Source organism: Lepidochelys kempii, chromosome 9, assembly GCF_965140285.1.
Source record: "Lepidochelys kempii isolate rLepKem1 chromosome 9, rLepKem1.hap1, whole genome shotgun sequence".
Lineage (NCBI taxonomy): Eukaryota > Metazoa > Chordata > Testudines > Cheloniidae > Lepidochelys > Lepidochelys kempii.
Genome location: NC_136388.1, coordinates 12,251,979 through 12,273,675, shown reverse-complemented (window position 1 = coordinate 12,273,675; position 21,697 = coordinate 12,251,979). Strand labels below are relative to the sequence as shown.

Sequence of the window (21,697 nt, the reverse complement as noted above, 5' to 3'; positions counted from 1 at the left end):
CTAGAAATACTGAGAAGGCAAAAACAGCAAGGTCAGTCTAGTATATTTTCCCTGCCTGCTCATCAGTCTTTTAAAAATCAAGCCATAACTTGCCTGCATATTCTCCCATACCTGGTCTGTCCAGCAAGAAACTGTCCCGTAGATGGATATTTAAAATATCATTCTGTTTTCAGGGAGGGCTTTCAAATACCACATTATGGAAGAATGCACCTTTAATAATTACTGCCTCCCTGCGAGTATGCTCTTAAAGATGTCAACTGGCATTGATACAGCCTCTAAGTTATATTTTGCTTTAATTTGCTTTAATTTACTTATTTGGGTACAAAACAAAAAAAAACCTTGCATCCAATAGTTTATTCTGGGTCAATACCAACTGTGAAAAATTGTTTGCAATGGGAATGAGGAAATGTTACAACAGAAATTACATCATAAAGAATTTAATTTCCAAAAGAACTACAGAGGCACCACTGGAAAAAGTTAGCAATGAGGAGGAGTGCTCTCTCTTGGTTGCTATTAGTGCTGGTCTTTGGGGTGTAGCTTTCCTCCTGGGCTTCTGCGTTTGTTTTACGTATTGTTTTCCACTTCCTTCTGGTCAGGATACTTTTTATGACTAGGTGAGACAATACTAAACAGCAGCACAGAATCCGTTCTGCCGCAGGACAAAATGAACCTTTGCTTCAAACATCCACGAGAGAAATGGGGGTAAGTGGAAAAAATTAAGCTGTTCTGGGTGTGGGGTGCATTACTTGAAGCTAATTGCCAAAAAATAAACAACTGTTTTTCCTAGCTGACCGCAGTATTAAGAATTCCAACTGAGGACCAGCCCTGAAATATACCAAGGAAAGAATTATATGTAAGCCTTTGCTCAGGTCTATTACTTAGAGGTTGTGGGGATGGTAATCCTTTAAACAAGGTTCACTTGGCCTTCATGGTAGAGTTTAAATACATTTTCCCTTCTTTTCCTACGTGCAAAGAACTTCTATATTTTTCCTTCACCATGTACACTATAAATAATCAGAGTTTATCCTGGTATTATCATCTTCTTGTATTTAGTACATATTATAGTAGTTATATTTGCTCAGCTGTACTGAATCCTATAATAAAGACATGGTGCAAAAGGCATTTTCAAGATGTGCAATGAATATCTGTAGCTAATAAAATAAGCAGTTGCTCTGTTGGAAATATCAACGTGAAGCCTTAATGGTAATTCAAAGTGGACAGGGTAAGTGATCCTATTTTATAATCCTATAATGTCAATACAGTTTGGTTCTACATGCATGCAGGAAATACAAGATTTGGTGACAGAAACTTTTGCCCCAAAGTTTTCCTGTCTGCCTGTGTCAATTGGTCAGGTTTGCTGCGATCTGAATCGATACAGTACAGCCAAGTTTTCAGTTACAATAGCAAAGGGATATGTGTATATATATATGTGTATGTGTATGTATTGGAGCTGGGTGAATAATTACCAGCAAATAATCTATTTCAAAAACTTCACCTCTTTTCTTTTTCAACAATATCTGCAAACCGTTTAAAACTTTCTCAGATTTATTATTTATTCCGTGTTGTTCACCAAATAATTCTGCCAAATCCTTCTTTGTAGATTATTGTGGTGCATGTATTTGATATTCAAAATTTCACCCATATTGGTTAGTTTTGACTGGCCACATAGATTGCATAGTATGTTTCTGGTCTCTGACTGGATTAGCATAAGGCTTAGAATCAGATTTCTCGTGTGACTACTAACAGTAACACTTTCAAAATTCGCTTTCCATGAATATTCTCCACTATTTGCTCATAATCCATTTTTGCTGCAAACATTCCTGCTAGTAAATGTTTTCACTAGAGCATTTGTGGAAAGCAGTTACAGGTGAGTGAGCACAATCAGAATTAATTAATATAAGAAACTGAATGGATAGTTCTCAAAAATATTTGGAAGTCTTTGTGCAGCTTTCTATAATGAACTAAATTCTGCTCCCATTCACACTGGTGCAATGATAGGAATGGAGTTACTACAGGCTGGTGTAACAAGGGGCAGAATTTTTCCCTAGAGTTTAAAGTTAACTACTTGCAAGAGATCCCTAGATTACTTGTTCAGCAATGTGGCCTAGTGAATATGGCATTCAGGAAACCTAAATTCTACTCCTGTCTGTCACTGCACCTCTCTGTGCCCTGTTTACCCTCCCACCTTGGGCTGTCTTGTCTATTTACACTGTAAAATCTTTGGGGAAGGGAATGTCTTTTACTATGTGCTTGGCCAGTGCCTGACGCAATGGATCCCCAATCTCAGCTAGGTGCTCTCGTAATAGCAATAATAATGCCCATTGTAGTTGACGGAAGTTCTACCTAAGGATTGCAGCATCAGCCCTCAAACTTTATCTGTAAACCCACCAATTTCATGGGGGGGATTAAGAGGTTAAACTGTATTTAACTTGGCAAATCCATGTGTGAAGAGGTGAGTCACTCTGCCCAGTGCAGCAGTCAATGCTGGTATTGAACACTGGCTTCACTTTCCATCACACGTCCTCCCTCTGCCACTGAGGCCTCCAATATGCTTCTTGCTACAGCAGTTTGCCTTTTCTAAATTGCACTGAGACAGTAGCAATCACCGCCAAGGCTATCAACCCTGAGCCAAGGAAGAGTGTGTAAGCTGGGTGTATGGAAATTATTAATAAAAACAGCAAAAGTGAAAGAGAAGTTACTATGTTAGTTAAAAATGGGATACTGTTATAACCTTGAGCCAGTGATCTAGGCAATTAAACTGTAAATTAGCATCGCCACTAACACACAGATAATAGCTTGTGCTGGGAACTTGGAGCCTGATTCTGATCTCATTCGCACAAGTTTTATACAACGTATTTCCACTGACTTCAGTGGAATTACTCCCGTTCAATAGATTAGAATCAAACCCACAGTCTGTATAAAAGATAAAGGGTCAGATTCTGATCTCACACACACAAGCATAAAACAGGAGTAACTCCACTGAAGTCAACAGATTTACAGCTGTATAAATAGGAGTAGAATCAGGCCCTTTGTATTTATTCCTTTCCTTTCTTCTATATTTTCAACTGGAGAAAAAGAGCTCAGATTTCCACTATTATAAGTGTCTAGCATGATTGTATGATTGTTCTCTTATGTCCTGCACCTGAACTTTCAACAATCGAGCTGTATTTGTATAGTAAAATAGAGAAATTGTGCCAATCATATAAACCCAGGGTTACAAAAAATAATTTACCAGCTTGCTAGATGGTATCTATGGAGAAGACTATACAAAACAAAAAAATAACCACCTGTAAAATAAAGGTACTTTGGAACTCAGCAGGAAACAAAGAAGAACAAACAGAGCAGCCAGATGTACACAAAAGGATCAAAATAATAATAATGTTTTAAACTTCCTTCATCAGAATACGCCACATGAGAAGATTTAACTGGTCACCATGAAAACAATAAAGTGGGTTATTAAAGTCAGAAGGAAAATAGAAACAGAAAATATCTTAAAAGGGGAAGAAATGAATCATATAGTAAAAACAGCATCTGAAATATTAAAGAGAAATCCACCTTCAAAAGCAAAGCAATGGTAATTGTTATAATCCCATGTGATTGTCTAATAATCGATTGCAATTACTTGACAACTGCTTTTGTTATTTTCCAAACTTATTTGAAAATAATGCAGAGTTTTTTCTTTTCCACCAATAAATCATTCAAAAAGCATCATGTTCTATTATGTCTGAGTTGTAAAGTGTAATTTGCATGATGTCAAACATGTTGACACATGCCATATCACACATTACTGTCTCTCCACCTGACGTGTCAAAGCAAGAGATTTTCAAAGGCACATGTCTTTGAACTGAAAATTATGTTTAACAAAGGCATTTCAAGAGTTATTTTAGTAAAATATATCCTCATGTGGCATCCTGCCTCCTAGATTGTCTACACACAAGTTGAGACAGTGATTATTACTTATATATTGCAAGCTGTGTGCCTGGTGCTGTATAGGCAAGTAAGTAAGAACAGGTGATGTATTCTGTATTCCTTGCCTATCCGAAGCATAGCTTCGTGAAGTGTATATGTTTTTTGTCCCAGATCCTTTGTTAGTGTAAACCAGCATAAATTCAATGGATCTGATTCTCATTTATATAAAGGCCCCGGCAGTGTGAATGAGCCTGAGTGCCAAGTAGAATCAGGTCCATTGACTTTAATGGACCTATGCTAATTTACGCCAATAGAAATCCAGCCCATTTCCATTTATCCATTTGCACCCCTTCTTCTGTTCCTTGTTTCCCTCTTGTGATATGCGTATCTGGAAAGATCTTTGAGATGCAGATAGTTTTATCTATAGTAAAATTCTGATATTGCATCACTGACATCATTGAGAAGTAAATTGCTGCTCTAATGTAAATGATCTGACACTCAGAGACACACCCCAGAGCAGCAGAGATTCTTGTATAGAGTTCTAAATGTGCCTTTATCTTAATTTTTGTATCCTAAATATGCAGTTGTTGTAAGGGTATTTAGGAGTTTAGGTATTTTGACTTGTATTAAGAAATGTGTGTTGTCTTGCTGAGGAAAAAAAACAATGTAATTTGAAACACAGCAGAAACTATGCTGCATACATGTGTCTATTCATCTGGCGTTTAGAGCTGATGGGGAATTTTTTGATGAAACATTTTTTCGCTCAGAAAATGCTGAATCATCACAGTTGAAACTTTTCATGGGAAAGGGTCAGTTTCAACAATTTTTCAACTCAAAAAGGTTTCATTTTGACATTTTTGAAACAAAATATTCCTGTTTTCCAGTTCAAAATGACTTCATTTCAAAAGATAAGCTAATTATAGTTTTGTTTTTTTAAATTAAAATTTTAAATGGTTGAAATCAAAACAAAGTATTTTGATTATCCCAAAATATTATTTTTATTTTTATTTTGGTGAAACTTTTCATCCTGATTCAGGACACGAAGGAACATTTTTCATTATCTCAAAAATTTTAATGGGACACGAAAACCACTTCCTTCCCATCTCTGCTGGTATTGACTAGTTTGAAGTCTGTGAGGGGATTTAGACTTATAGCACTTAACATTTTCATATCAGATGATTGCTTTAATACAGGCCTGTGTGATTTTAATTTGCAGAAAACTATTTCCTACTATATTCAATAGGTGGCAGCACTTCATCCACAACTAACTAAACAGAAAGTCTAACAACATAGATGGTTCGCAGGTCAGAATACAGTTACAGCAAACCCTAATTTAATGTATTGTGACACTGGGCTTAGGGATGTACAGCTAGAGCTGTTCAAAACTCATTCATTAAAATTTGCTCAGTGACAAAACAAAATACGTTTGGAACAAACTTTCTAATGCTGGAGAAAGAGAAACAGATGCACTCCATGCTACTTGGAGTGGGTGTGTGCCCTGTGGTAGCACCTAGGCTGGGTATTGGACCTTAGAAGACTGGCACATTGAGGCAGTGTGGTTTAGCAAATGGGGCACTAAATTGGAATTCAGGAGACCTGACGTGTATTCCTGGCTCTGCCCCTGACCTGCTATGTGATCCATCGGCAAGTTTCTTCATCTCTGTTTCCTCTCCCACCTTCCATCTGTCTTTTCTACTTAAAATCCAATTTCTTTGGGATATGCGGCTGTCTTTAACTATGTGTTTGTACCATGCCTAATACAATTGGGTCTTGATCTTGGTTTGGACCCAGGAGTGCAACTAAATCCAACTAAATAACAACAACAGTACCAACCCTAAAAGAAAGGTACCATAAGAATAGCTAGTAGGTAGGAGAAAGCTGAAGGTGATGGGGTTGCTTACCTGGAAGATCTGAAATTACATATCTCTGAAGATATGGAGAGTAAAAAAGACTTCATGCAGATGGGCTATATACAATAATAGTTGATAGTGCCTAGTCACTGTACAGAGCTGAGCAGAGGAAGCCATTTGCTGTGCACAGCAAGAACTTGTATTAGTCCTACAGAACCCTGGAGTATATGGGAAAAGCCTACAACAGGGCAAGGTAGGAAATGGTCCAGGAAGGAGCAAGGGATCTGCATAGTCAAGCCTTGGCTGCTCATGAAAGGGACCCTGAACTAAAGCCCAGAGGAGAGGGAAGACCTGAGTTCCCCTACTGGCCCACTGAGGAAATACCCTGACATGGGTATCAAAATTCCCTGATACCAGGGGCAAGTATTAATGAGTCCAGAGTCGGACTGAGGCCCCAGTGTGAAGTCAGTGGACTATTTGTTGGACTCTTGGTTTACCCGGGAAAAGATGGGACTATTTATGACCTGGCTTGAGGGCCATGTCACAAGAAGTTGTGGGCTACCAGGAAGCCTGAATGGCAATTTGGCAGAAACAATTGAGGGGAAGGCCCTGCAACACCCTGCCTGGCCACAAGGCACCACTAGTGATGAGTCACACTCTTACAGCCCCAAAATCCTGTCTTCTCAAATCCTAAATATAGATTTCCTTCAAAGGTCATAAAGATAATTGTTAACATTAAATAAAAGGACACATACTAAGATGTGTGCATACCCAATGGACCAGCACACTTCCTTAGAGCTCAGACTGGTACAGCAAATATAGCATGTAATGCATGTTATTAATATAATGTCCAGATCCTACAGTAACAGATGCTCTATAAATTAGAATAGAAGAGATGCACAGAGAAGTAGAGCAGAACGTATTAAACACTATTAACTTAACCCATTGGCGAAATAAAGTTTTTTATTAAATACATTTGATTCACTGTTTTTGAGTATGTTGCCAGTTAAATAACTGGCAAAGTATTTGGCAAATACAAAATTTGGCAAATATCAGAAAAAATGATTGAATTTGTATATTCTACTGGTAGGTGGGTGGGTTGGTTGGTTGGTTTTTAAGGATTTGGCTCGGATGGATGGATGGAAGGATCAAAATACATAGACTGGCTTTGTCTACATTTCTGTCGGCCCAAAAAGCTGAATAAAAATTATTGTAGGTGAACAAAACACTTATCACTTTCCAGGAAATGTTCATACTGCAAAGATTATTTTTAATGATTCTGAAGTTTAACTGATGTTCAGTCAGCCTCTTTAAGTTACCTAGTCCCATTACTGCACCAGAAGATGTTGTGAAGGCCCAGACTGTAACAGCGTTCAAAAAAAGAACTGGATAAGTTCATGGAGGATAAATCCATCAATGGCTATTAGCCAGGATGGGCAATGATTCAAAACCATGCTCTGAAGTGTGCCTAGCCTCTGGTTGCCAGAAGCTGGGATTGGGTGATGGGGGAATAAATCACTTGATGATTCTCTGTTCTGTTCATTCCTTCTGAAGCACCTGGTATTAGCCACTGTTGGAAGACAGGATACTGGTCTAGCTGGACCATTGGTCTGACCCAATATGGCCATTCTTATGTACTGTGACCCTATCTTTCAGGTGAGGGCACTGCCTTCATTAATATGTTTGCAGGCAGGAGTTGTAAAAACTGTATTAGAACTAACAGTCACTGATCTCAGTTACCTGAGCACTTTGATTCCCCCATAAAACACTGGTCTGAGCACTTTACTCCATGACCAAGGTTAATGCACTTGTTAACCCATCTCTACTGACCTGCTTTTTTCAGTCTACTTAAGTCCCTGCATTTCAGGCACATTAGGGCTTGTCTGCACAGTGAGCGCAGCAAGCCACGTGTGAATCTACAGCACGGTGAAAGTCCCAGAGTGTGGCTTAGTGTACTATGCTTTCAAGTGGCTGTGCAATGTGTCATTGTTAGGGCCCTACCAAATTCACGGCCATGAAAAATGCATCATGGACCATGAAACCTGGTCTTTTGTGTGCTTTTACTGTATACTATACAGATTTTATGGGAGTGACCAGCGTTTCTCAAATTGGGGGTCCTGACCCAAAAGGGAGTTTCAGGAGTGGTCACAAGGTTATCTTAGGGGGGTCACAGTATTGCCTCCCTTACTTCTGCACTGCCTTCAGAGCTGGGCAGCTGGAGAGTGGTGGCTGTTGGCCGGGCACCCAGCCCTGGCAGCTCCCCGCCAGCTGCAGTGAAGAACTAAGGGTGGCAATACCATGCCATGCCATCCTTACTTCTGCGCCGCTGCCTTCAGAGCTGGGCGGCCGAAGAATGGCAGCTGCAGACTGAGGGCCCAGCTCTGCAGACAGCCGTGCAGAAGTGAGGGTGGCAATACCATACCATGACTTACTTCTGCCTGCTGCTGGCGGTGGCTCTGCCTTCAGAGCTGGGCTCCTGGCCAGCAGCCACCGCTGTCCAGCCGCCCAGCTCTGAAGGCAGCACTGCCAGCAGCAGCAGTGCAGAAGTAAGGGTAGTAGTACTGTAATCCCCACCCCCTACAATAACCTTGCGATCTCACACACACACACACACCCCACCTTTTTGGGTCAGGACCCCTCCAATTATAACATAATAAAATTTCAAATTTAAATAGCTGAAATCATTACATTTATGATTTTTAAAATCCTATAACCGTGCAATTGACCAAAATGGACTGTGAATTTGGTAGGGCCCTAGTCATTGTGTATTGTTGGTAACCAACTCTGGACCAATGGGACATCAAGTGATGGCAGTAGAATGCTAGAGATATAACTCCACTACTTCACCCCAGTGAATGTGAGAGAAATCTACCCCTGAGTATCAGTCACAATAGCAAGACTCCCATTGACATCATAGGGAGCAGGATCAGTCCCCTACAGAGGCCATCTTTTGGAAGAGACATTAAACTATCAAGTATCTATTGACTATGTACAAACCCATCTGACCTACTGCTTTCCCTGTATCCTGCCTTCTCCATTCAGTCCCAGGTGCATGGAATAGTCTGTCTTCTAACATAGAGAGACAAGGTAGGTGATCTTTTATTGGACCAACTTTTGCTGATGAAAGAGACAAGCTTTCAAGCCACACAGAGCTCATCTAACATGTCTAATATCGCAATCACACCCTTTGTTCTCTCAAATCCCTGCTTCAAACTCGCTTCTGCTGTGATAATCCACCAAGAAGGAGAAAGGGAGAAAATTATTTTGAAATCTTCACTGTTTAGAGATTGGATCTTATTGGTCCACCATTTTGTGTCTGATCAGTATAGTTTGTCTAAGTTAGGCCCCATCCACCAAAGTTCTTAAGCACCTGCTTAACTTCATGCACCTGAGTAGTCATAAGTGTAGCCAATTGTTAGCCGATGGCCAAGGATGTTTGGTGAGGTGCCAGCTATGCCCGTTTTATACCATCCGTGACTTTAACTGCTAGGACGCACTGTCCCTTCGCGGCGGGCAGCCCGGGCTAGGCTGACGGATGCCCCAAGGTCCTAAACACCCGTGACTTTAACTGCTGGGGCTCAGAGCTACTTCACAGTGGGCAGTCAACACTGACTGACAGGTGCCCCAATGGCAGCACTAAGAGCCTCTCCACACCCGTGACTTTAACTGCTAGAGCTCAGAGCTCCTTCACAGTGGGCAGTCAGGATTGACTGACAGGCGCCCCAAGAGTTTGCCCCGTGGAGGCGGCACAACTCAACGCTAGGGGGGGAGGGATAGCTCAGTGGTTTGAGCACTGGCCTGCTAAACCCAGGGTTGTGAGTTCAATCCTTGAGGGGGCCAGTTAGGGATTTGGGGCAAAAATTGGGAATTGGTCCTGCTTTGAGCAGAGGGTTGGACTAGATGACCTCCTGAGGTCCCTTCCAACCCTGATATTCTATGATTCTTAGTACTCTCACCTAATGGCCAGGCTTTATAGCCAAAACAGCTGAGGTTCTTTAATTGTGTTGGCTGCTTTACAGTAAACCAGAGAAACAAGTCAGGCTTATGCACAAATGGTTACCAAAATTTATTAAACTAGATTCTAATCATGTGGTTACAAAATTGCTAGTGCCTACTTATTTAAATGTAGAGATGTTACACACACAAACAAGTTACAAAACTGAAGCCACAATCCCAAAGAAAGAAAACAAAGTATAGAGCTCTGTTTCAAAATATGTGTACACTAAAGATAGGAGATCAGGTGTGGGTGCTTCTTACCCTCCTTGCATCTCTCGATTCCAGCGGTGCCAAGCCAGGATTGGTCACTCAATTCCACGGAAAGACGAATAAGGGACAAGGCTTAGGGACCCTCTTAGCTGCAGAAGCCTTGGGAGGCTGTCAATTATCTGACCAGCAGATAGATAGTGAAAAGCACTCAAAAATCATGGTGCTGTAGGTCCCATACTTATACCTCTGTACTCCTTTATTCTCTTTCTCCTTTCTTATGCCAAATTGGGGCTGGTCTGTCTGGGCAACGCCAGCTCTCGCAAGAGTAGTTTACACTTGCAAGGGAGAGAAACAATAAGTTTTGACTACTGGACATTCCTTTTATCAGGGTAAATATTTTCCCACCTAGGATGTTGGGGTGTGTGCATCACGCTATTTAGTAGGGGCTAAGAGCCATGTCTGTCACAGCTTCTCTGTCTGCTGTGAGCCTAATCGTTGTATATGTTCCCAGAGGCACATTGTAGCAGCACACCTGTGCTTATCACAGCTTCAAAGGCTGTGCTGCAATTGATGTTAAGTGCCCTGTTGTTTTGGCTCCCTTGTGTTCCCAGCAATGCTGGTCTGAGAGGGGGGGCTGGCTGTCTGGCTACCCCAGTGCATAAAGGTAAGCAGGTGCTCATATGTTTTGCTGGATCATGGATTTAGACTGAAAGCACTTTGGCTCCGAGACCTTGTCTTCCTTATTTATTTCGCATGTGCATAGTCGTCTAGCCAAGCGATGGCATCTTCAGTGGCGTGATGCAGTTCTAGGCCACTGCTGAACCTAGTCAGCAGGTATTTATCGACAATGTGCGTCATCATCTGTGTTGCACCACAGCTGCACAAAGGGCTGTCACGAAGGCCCCAGCAATACTGGTTGGATGCACAGAGATCTTGCCCAGTCCAGAACCTGTTCAACAGGAACCACTGGCAATGGGGCAGGTCAAAACCAGGCGGGCAAATTGTGGGGTCGGCAATGAGAGACTGGTTGGGGATTATAACAGATATCCATTCCTCTCACCAGAGTGTTTCTGCCCAAACATCCTGACGTGGCAGATGAGACCATAATGGGTGACATGATGGCAAACATGCAGCTGGTGGTTTAAAAAGGTCATTGTGCAGCGACAAGCTTGAGTTGGCATGTACTTTCTACAGTAACTTGCTAGTGGCAACCTCTTGTTTGATATGAGGAAAAGCAATATTGCTCAGAACTGGAAGCCATGGGAGTGGAGTCAGACGCAGGGTGCCAGAGATGATGCACATGGCGGCATGTAACTGCATATCCACCAGTTTGGTGTGTGACGATCGACTCCAAACTGGTGCACAGTACTCCGCCACCGAATACGAGGTGGCAAGAGGTGACTTCCGCAAAGTTGGAGCACAAGCATCCCATGACAAACCTGCCAGTTTGCTAAGAAGATTATTGCGCGTCTTAACTTTAGCTGCTGTCTTCTTCAGGTGGGTGTGGTAACTCAATGTGCAGTCTAAGGTCACACCTAGATAGATCAGTTCTACTTCATGCTTCATCTTCTGACCATTCAGATAAACATTCAGTTCTCGGGTTGTGCTGGCTTGGTGAAGATGGAACAAACTGGAGACTGTTTTTATGACACTTGGCTGGAGGCACCAAGTCTTACAGTAGTCAGCTAACTTTGTCATATTCCAGTTTAAGGTGGCATCAAGCTCGTGAAACGGCTGAGCCTGGGTACCGCAACAGATGTCATCTGCGTAAATTAACTTTTGTGACTCCGTTGTTGACAGGTCATTGATGTAAAGGTTGAACAGGGTTGGAGAAAGCACAGAGCCCGGGGTAAACCATTGCTCTGTCGTCTCCAAGCACTTGCCTTCTCCCCCATATGGACTCTGAACTGCCTATCGCGGAGGAACAGTTCAACAACTCCTGTGACCCAAGGTAGCAGGACCCATGATACCTTCACGAGCAGGCCAGTGTGCCATACCGTATTGTACACCGCTGTTAGATCTATGAAAACAGTGCCTGTTTTTAAGTTTCTCTGGAAGCCATTTTCAACAAATGTGGTCAGCGTGAGTGCTTGGTTGCATGTGCTACGGCCTTGCTGAAAGCCGGCTTGGTCAGGGCTCAAAATTCTCTCCAGGTTGGGTAATATACGTTGTAGGACCAAGCGCTCCAGTGCCTTGAAGAACACAGACAATAATGATTTGGGACAATAGCTTGATGCTTGACTTGTCTTCCTTAATGAATTGTGTAGTGAAAAGTACTTTCAGTGCTTAATGAAAAATAACAATAATGATAATAGTAACACCAAGAACCAAAGGCAACTTCTACAAGTCAGAGCATTTTATAGGGGGGAGAATCAGGGATAAACCTGATGCTTTGGCCAACACTCCCTCAGTCAAAACAGGCTCTAATAAGAACTGGTCAGCATTTTGTATGTGGAAAGTTTTCCGCACAGAAATAGACAGTTCTTTCAAAACCAAATTTCTTGGCAGCAAAATCAGAGCAACAGGGTAGGTGAGGTAATATCTTTTATTAGACCAACTTCTGTTGGTGAGAGATACAAGCTTTCGGGTTTACACAGAGCTCTTCTACAGGGACTGACACAGCTACAATAACATTGGCAGAAACATGTCAGTTCTGATGGAAAATTTCAGTTTTCCCAAGGGAAATTTCTAAATGAACATTTCTGTTTCAAATCGACATTTTGAAATGAAACCTTTTCTTCCATTTTGATTTCAAACATTGTTTCATTTGAGCCCCGGGTTGTTTTGTTTCAAAATGTTGGTTTGAAATGAAAATCATTCGAATTGATTCAAAACGTCCCATGGGAAAACTAATATTTTTCAACAGAAAGTTTTCAAATAAAGGTTTTTTGAACAAAAGTTTCTCGGGGTGAAAAATTTTGGTTTTCTGACCAGTTCTAGTTCTGATGTAAAGGCTCTGTCTAGAACATTGCTGGGTGCTTAAAAAATGCCATGGGGACCTATAGAATGCCTATGTTATCATGATCTAATGCAGTTTTACCCAAAATGTGAGGTTCTGTGTGCAAATATTAGTCAATGGTGGGTGGCGGGGCAAATAGACAGATGTCTCAGTTGTTCTTCGGTCTCAGCTTCCATTCAGACAAAAGCGTCTTTGTCTGTTATGGATACAGAAAAAAACAAACAAAGCATAGTGAGTGTAAACAATGAAGAGACTTCTGCCTGAGGTTGCAGAGAGCCTGAAACTCTGAGGGGTGAACAGGTTCATTCATCTGAATGGCTGCTAACTCAAAGGGGTGGGGGAGTATCATTGTTGTCCCTTTGCTAACTAAGTGGCTAGTCAAAGTGCAGGACCTTGAGGGGCTGTTCCAGTTGGGAGTAAAAACCAACGATAGAGTCTGGTGTTCTCTGTGATACAAAGTCCTGCTTCTCTGAACTCAGCAGCAACCAAAAACAAAAGGAGCAGTTTCTTTGCTGATAGGCCCAAGCTTCTCTCAGCCCAGCCCCTAAAAACCCAGAATCTCTCTCTAGCTTTCTTTCAGGGGCACACAGGCTACTGCTTTGCTTTCTTGCTCTGCCCCTAGTCTCTCACAGTTTTTCGTGTGTGCACCAATCCTCCACCAACATAGTGCTAGGTTTGGGCAGACTCCATTAGGCCTTGTTTGAAGTGAGGCCCCTTTACAGTTCCTTTATAGCAAACTTAAGTGAAGACACATTCACACCCATGAGTTTCAACTCAGCCCATAACAAGGTTTGACCCAGTTCCTAACAATGCTATGAAGACTGACCCCAGTGATTCCCTAAGTCGGGGGGGGGGGGGAAAGAGAGTAGAAAACATATAACTGAAGATGTGTAGGCCTTTAAAAACACTTGGCAGAGTTACATTGGGTGGGGAGGCCAAAATGGGTATCATTTGGCTGAATAGTGTCTTAAGACAGCTTGATGATGGAGGGGTATATATAAAATCAAATTCTAGTCTGACTTCTACTCTACATCTTTCCTAAAGAACAAGTGAAGATCTAACTGAATCATCTAACCCTCTTCTCTCCACCTCCCCGCATCCTGTATTACTTTGGGAGGGATTCAGGGTTAATTAAACTTTCCTTCCTGTTCTTCATCCATTGTCCTGCAACGACCCTTTGAACAAATGTCATTTCGAAAAACAAATATCTTAAGCGCAGAAAGCTTCACTTTGGCTAGAGCTGGGCAAATACTTCAAAAAAAAATTACTGCAAATATTAACTCAAGGTGAAATTCATCCCAAGGTAATACTTAGGTACAATTTAAGTCCTAATTTGCACCTACTTAGGTTAATCCTCTATAGAGGGGTGAATTTCATCCTAAATGTTTTTCAGCAGATTGATGCTAATAATTGTTTTGCCCCTTTTGTGATAACTTTCCAAAAACATTCACCTGGTGGCTTCACTAGCATAGCTACTTGAAAGAAAGCCACATTTAAGCTTGCTCTCATGAATAATTGTGAAATGTGAATCTTAACCAGCTAAAAGTCACTTCTCCTTGAAAATACTTTAAAGCTACTATTGTTTTGTCACTTGTACCAACTCAGTGATGAGCTGCCAAAATCTTAACAACTGGTTCCCTCCTCACCCCACTAGGGGGTCGTTGCCCACCCCCGCCCCCCAGGATTCCTGCCCCATCCAACCCCCCACGTTCCTTGACACACACACACCCCAGGACCACTGTCTCATCCACCTCCCTCCCCTGTCCCCTGACTGCCCCCAAAACTGGGCAGGAGGGTCTCGTGGGCCACCGTAGTGGGTGCCCACCCCACCCCTAAGAGCCAGAGGGACCTGCTGGGGGGCGAGGTGGGGAGTCCTGGCGGTGCTTACCTGGGGCAGCTCCCAGGAAGCATCCGGCAGGTCCCTCTGGCTCCTAGGGGCAGGGGAGCGTAGCTAGGGGGGGAGCAGTTCCCCTGCACGCCCACCTCCCCGGGTTACCTGCTGCGGCACTGGCGGCCCTCCTCGCGAACCCCCCACCCCCTGCCTCAGCTCACCTCCGCCTCCCTGAGCCTGAGCGCGAAGCCACTGCCTGCTTCTCAGCCCGCCCCAGCTTCCCGCACGAACAGCTGATTCGCGGGACGCCTGGGGAGGGGAACGGAGAAGCAGAGTGGGGCGGTGTGTTCAGGGGAGGAGGCGGAGCAGAGGTGAGCTGGGGTCGGGGGTGGAGCGGGGAGCTGCCGGTGGGTGCTCTGCACCCACCATATTTTCCCCTTGGGTGCTCCAGCCCTGGAGCACCCATGGAGTCGGCGCCTAAGGCGCCACTTTGGGCCGGTTAAATTTAGAAGCCCTTTAGAACCGGTTGTTCCTCACGGAACAACCGGTTCTAAAAGGGCTTCTAAATTTAACAACCAGTTCTAGCGGACCGGTGCGAACCGGCTCCAGCTCACCACTGCCCTAGCTAACTATAACTGGAAGCAATTAGAGAAAAATATACCTTTTTTTCTTTTTCACTTTCTTTGCTTTGGGTAGAATTTTCAAGAGCTCCTGAGAGGCCTAGAAGCCCAAGGGTTGGTCTACACTGAAAACTTCTATCAGCATAGCTATGTCTCTCAGGGATGTGAATAATCCACACCTCAGAGAGTCCTATGCCAACCTAGCCCCCAGGGTAGACAGAGCTAGGTCAATGGAAGAATTGTTCCATCAAACCAGCTAGTGCCTGTCGGGGAGGTGGGTTAACTACTGCAATGGCTGTGCCACTGTAGAATTTGAAGTGTAGATATACTTTAAATCTCACTGATTTTCAATGATTTCAGTTCCTACGTCCTTACAGCACTTTTGAAAATGTCACCCTTTGTGCATTTGACTGCATTTTGAGTATAGTCATTTTCACCCCTCCTTACGCCACGTCAGGTTCTCCGATTGTTGTGTGTGTCCGTCACACTGCAGCAGAGAGTAATTTAAAAATAGGAGAATCTCACCAAAAAAACACAAAGGATTGGAGGCAGATATAGTATGAGACACTATTTTTAATTAGAGCTCATTGAAATATTTTCCATCAATTTTTTTTTAGGGAGGGTGTTTGTTTATTTTTAATGGACAATGGCTTGTCAGCTAAACTGAATCTTAAGAACAAATTGCAATTTTTTTCTTGAAAAGTAAAAACTAAAATTTTGGGGTAAGCTGAAAACCTAATACATTTAACATTTTCAAGTTTTTTTATTTTCATAATGAAAACCGAAAACATATTGAAGAAAAACTTTGACAAAAGAGCGGGCGTGGGACTGGTTTTGGATACATTTTTCATGGGAGAGAAAAAATAATTTCCTGAACAACTTTATTTTTTACTAATTATTTTTAGACTGACTGTAGTTTAAGTTCCTGGTATTCCTTTAAACTCTTTGAGAGCGTTCACAGAAGAAAAGTTTCAGAGTAACAGCCGTGTTAGTCTGTATTTGCAAAAAGAAAAGGAGTACTTGTGGCACCTTAGAGACTAACCAATTTATTTGAGCATAAGCTTTCGTGAGCTACAGCTCGCTTCATCGGATGCGGGAGAATTGTCTGCAGCCCTACAATTCTCCCCATACATATGGGAGACTTACAATTTTTCTAACTCATAAAATGCCTGGATTTTGGTTCCCACCCTGCTAAACTATATACAACTGTTTCCATTATTTCAGTGGATATTTTATCAGACCCATGTGCCTGCCTTGCTGTTGTCCTTTTAAAAAATTCCTAAAGGCTGTTTATTGTTTCAGTAGAAGTGAGTGGGAACCAAGCCCCCCCACCCCCCCCCCACCCCGATACAAACATGCCCAAATCCAAATCCACATTTGCTTGTTGTGCCGCCAGTTCATTGCTAGTAGAGAGAAGTAAGCAAATTATGTCCTGATAGGAGTGATGATTGACAATAGCTTTAGCAAGATCCTTTTCCCCATTCTGTGCTCATGAGCAAACAGTATTTTCTCACACTGCTACCACAAAGGTTGGGGTCATCTGAGGATCTCATTAGCCATACTTCAATTAGGAGGGAGTGGGTGCGAGGCTAGACTCTGGAATGTTCTAAATCCCAGCTTGTCTGACAGAACCCAAATCTGTTGCCCTCTTCTTTGCTCCTAGGTATTTGCCTGAGAAGCGTGTGTGGCATTGAATTCATTAGGAAAGGCAGTATTTCTGTTCACTTACAAGATGTCAGATGTTTTTAAATAGTGTCCAAATACCCAGAAAAATGAGAGCTGTGAGAACTGTGTCCCTAGTTACCCAATTTCATGCACAAATGGTGGTTTGTGATCACAAACCTTGTAATTAAACGCGTAATGTTAAAGGCCACTTTTTGGGAAAAAAACCAGCAGTGTTTCTCAGAGCACATGAGATTAAATTTCACATGCTAGCAAAGGGCAGTGTGCTGATGGCATATAAAATCTCACTCTCGATTGTCTTGTGTGTACTGTACCTAACAGCTGCCTGTTTGAAGGCTGTCAGACTGCACCTAGCCACACTTCAGATTTGTTTTCACAGGTAGGAGAAGCTAAACAGGGAGGCTGGTCTTATAGTTAAGGCAGACTAGGTTATAGACTTCCTGCGTGACCTTGAGCTAGCTAGCTCCCCATGTGTGAAAAAAGCCATGTAGTACCCAGGAACCCTGAAACAAGGGACTCGGGCTGTGAAGTAAAGTCCTGTTAAACAACTATTCATTATTAGGGTAAGACAATACGCCACCTAATATCAGTGCCAGGCACTGTACAATCACATAATAAGACAGTCTGTTCCCCAAAGAGTTTACAATTTAACTAGACAAGACAGGTTGGAAGAAAGGAAGAATTACTATCCCCAGTTTCATGCTGTTATCCATTCATAGTAAAGGCTGCACATGACAGAGAATTTGCACTTAAACCAACTGAACAAAGCAGAATGGATGGTTTATGTACTTTTGACCCACCATAAACCCCAGATGATAAAGTGCTCTGAGATGAGTTATGAACCGGAAATTCACCTTTGGTTCTTTGTAGGATTTTGAAAGGCTCACTCATTTGTTTTGTTTTCAATGCAGTTAGTTTTTAGAATCAATGTTAATATTTTGCAGGTTACCATTAAATTTTTGAGTGATGCTCTTAACCCCTTGAGTGCCATATTGGATGTGTTTGTTGGAGTCTACTATACTTCAGATAATCCTAGTCAGTTCATGTGAAAATGAATGGTGGACTGGTTCAGACTAAATAAATAAAACCCCATGAACCTTCACCCTTTTCTTGACCCAAGTCAGTGGTACAGGAACAGCCTGATCCAGTGGATAGGCTATGGGCCTGATATTCTGGAGACCTGAGTTCTAATCACAGCTCCCCGCACTGACTTATTATGGGCAATTCACTGGCCCTCTGTTTTTCAACCACCATTTGCCTGTTTTATCTATATAGCTTGTAAATTCTCTGGGACCGATGCTGTATCTTACTATGTATTTGTACAGCCCATAGTACAGTGGCACCCTGATCTTGATCGGGGCCTCTAGGATCTATACTGTACTACAAACAATACTATAAAGATTAAGAAATACTCAAAACAATTTGCTGTTTTCAAAGCCCTTTGCACTTCCAGGTTCTAGTCAGGAAAATGTGCTGAGCAACCACTTCAAATCCTATCCCAGACCAAGTTCACAGACTCTGAACATTCAGATAAACATCTTTTGTTGATTCGCCCCAGTCCTCCGTTCTGAACCACTGGTATTCAGTCATCGTTAGAGAGAAGTCTATCAAATTTAGATACATATGGCAAATGACCACAGAGCTGTTCATGTGTCACTGATGGTTTCATAGGAATGCCCTTAGGGCACAAAAGGGATTAATGATACCAATTTGAAGCCCCAAGTGCACCATTTTAGAGCAGAGCTTGCCATGATGGCCAGTTTCTACCTTCAGTTTTCACTTTGTTCTTAAAGATTGACTGTTCACTTATATCCTCTAAGGAAGCTCCTAGCAAGATGGATGTATCATCACACTTTCAGAAGAAAAGGAATTGTGCACCTCAATTTAAAAAAAAAAGTTGAATCCCATTCAATAATTCCCCAAATTTATATCCCTCAGTAGCATCTCAGTAATCTCTCCCAACATTAGTTCAGAAAACAGCTTTTCATTTATAGCTATATCACTGCAGTAATCCAGATAGCATGGGCTTTATTTCTACTGTGATGTTCTAATACTAATTTGCAGGAGTGGAAGGTAATTTGCTATTGTAACCAATTACTTTTGTCCTTGGATAAAGCAGACAGCGAAGTCAGTGCCTCTGGTTAATTGGAAACACCAGAAAGATATCCCTGATGCTCTGTATATTTCTCTATGAAGTACAGTACTAAGGATGTTGTTAACATTCATTTTAACTTGCTCACAATTAAAACAAAGGCAATACACTGAGATCTAAGCGTGAGGCTTCTTGGAACTGTTTTGATGTTATATTTTGAATGGTGGCAAAAGATCATCTGTGTTCTTATCAGGGAGGTGTACATCCAAATAATGACTTCCAGATGTTTATATAACTGAGCTTCAGACCCTTTTTCAGGGTTGCCCTTCACTACTAGTTATTGGTCTTGCACACCCAGTGTGAAAAGTCAGACAAAGAGTATTCCATCCGATTGTGTGTCTTGGTACCAAAGAGTGTGTCTTTAGAATATGAAGGGTAAATATGAACTGTAGGCAAAAGTACTTCTGTTAATACTCTGTATCCTGACCTTTCAGCTTCTGTTTCCACCTGCTTTTCAGAGAGTAGCCTGAGACCCCATGCTGTTAAAGTCACTATAGCAGCCCATTCAGCTACCACTACGACATTCACCCCTTCCCAAGGAAGGATGGTTTGGGGATTAGGGCCTAAGAGTGGGCCTCAGAAGATGTCGGTTCAGTTCCTGACTCAGATACAGATCTCTTGCATGCCTGGGGGCCTGTCACTCAGGACTAGATTTTGATACCCTTATTCATGCTGAGTTGCACCTAATTCTGGGGGTAGCCCTATTGATTCCAATCTCTACTGACACACATAGATCAGGCTACGGATATGCTGTTTCACAGGGGTGTAGTGTGGCTTTATTCAGTAAGACATGTTGATGCACACAGATAATACAGTGATGGATGCTCTCTAAGAAACTACACAGAGAGTCTTTGAGAGAAGGAAGTGAGACTGTCAGAAGGGAGGGAAAAACTTAGAAAGGGTCTCTCTAGAGCTCGACAAGGAGGTTTATATTCAAATCATCATGTCTGATGTGAGTGCTATTGAAGTAGCCCTGTCCACTAATGATCAGCTGGGGGGACAGAACCTCGAGAACTGCTGCTGGTTCTGCCAAGGTTTTAAACAATCATGTTGCTAGTCGCATTCCAGCCAGAACAAACAAACAATCCACCCTGCCATTTGCTTTCGCTGCTGTGAATCTCATCGCGTGTCCAGCAGCAAACGGCACTGCAGTCAGCGCTAGGCCAAAGTGGGGAAGGAGAGTCTGCCAACATTTCTGTTGTTCACAAAATGGACACGACCAGGGCTGTGTTGGGCACAAACATTATTTGTGGGAGACAACTGAAACAATTAGAATGTAACAACTAGAGTCACCTTCAGACTAGACAGGCACGTTCCTAGCTAATCTGACTATCTCCATTTCCAGCGCACTGATCACCACAGTATCTATGTATCACCATGGCCATTCATCACACACACCAGTTTCTCATTTGAATACTGCCAACAATCTTGTGACTAGCACGGACCCCTTCCTCGCTCTTCTACAGTTGCTGCTAGCAAAGAGAAGGCAAGTGGCCGTGTCATTAGCAGAACTGCAGCATAATCATTGCTGGGCCTTCCCCTTTCCTACCTCTCAGCTGCTCCTCTTTGAGTCCTTTCTGGCAAATGGCCTATAAATATACAATAATGTCCAGTCAGGCAAAAAGATAGTTCACTTACCAACAAGCTATGATGCTTTCAAAATCCTAAACACCCAGAGGCACATGGTCCCTTTTTAGGACAATTGTGGGTGCTACCAACAGGGTTAGACCCATCAGCACCATACACACCACTCCCTTTGATCAACAGGCGTAGCTCTATGAGTGGAGTGCAACAGGAGCAGTGCGGTTTCCTCTTGTCAGACCAACCAGTAAAGAGAACATGCCAGTCCCTTTAAAAGCATATGAAATACAGATGAAATCACTTGGAAGATGGGGCACTTTGTGAGACTTTTCCATGACAGAGGGCACCTGTATAAAATATGGGAAGAAGAAATCCAGGTTGAAAAGTTGTCCAGATCTTTGGAATCTTGGGAGACATTTAAATCATCATCATCATCCCTAATCTTCCTCCCACACCCCGGTCAAGATTTATCTTTTCAATTATAAACGTGCCAACCTCCACTCAAGTACTTTGTTGTGATCAGTCCCTCTCCTCTCCAGTCTGGCAAGCAGCAAGGAAGTAGCTGGGAGAAATGAAAGGGATTCTCTGTGACATGCGATCTTCCTGGACTCCAGGAGCCACATTAAGGCAGTAATACTTGGCAGGCAGGCAGGGATACTGGCAGGATACAGAGTAGCAGCTGCCACTGCTGCCTTTTGTCATCGTCAGGACTTTAATGGGAAATGAACTAAAATTAAAAACACTTCCCTCCCCCCTTGTCTTTTGCTAATACAATTTACAAGTTATTTTATTTATTTATTTATTTTGAAAAAATCAGTTTCAGAAAACTGGATCACTTTTTCAATTACTCAGGTAGACATGCTAATTTGTGACTTGCCATGTCTGATGGATTAGGTCAGTCAGATT

General features: G+C 42.4%; 1 protein-coding gene across 1 annotated transcript in view; it reads left to right on the top strand.

Moving 5' to 3' along the window:
• The first annotated feature begins 623 nt into the window (after positions 1-623).
• KCNMB2 (potassium calcium-activated channel subfamily M regulatory beta subunit 2) overlaps positions 624-21,697 on the top strand; it is a 236,348-nt gene continuing 215,274 nt past the window's right edge. Inside the window, exon 1 of the mRNA XM_073359328.2 lies at positions 624-702. Within this exon, the coding sequence (XP_073215429.1) occupies positions 665-702 (38 nt within the window). The 5' untranslated portion in view covers positions 624-664. The remainder of the gene's footprint in view (positions 703-21,697) is intronic.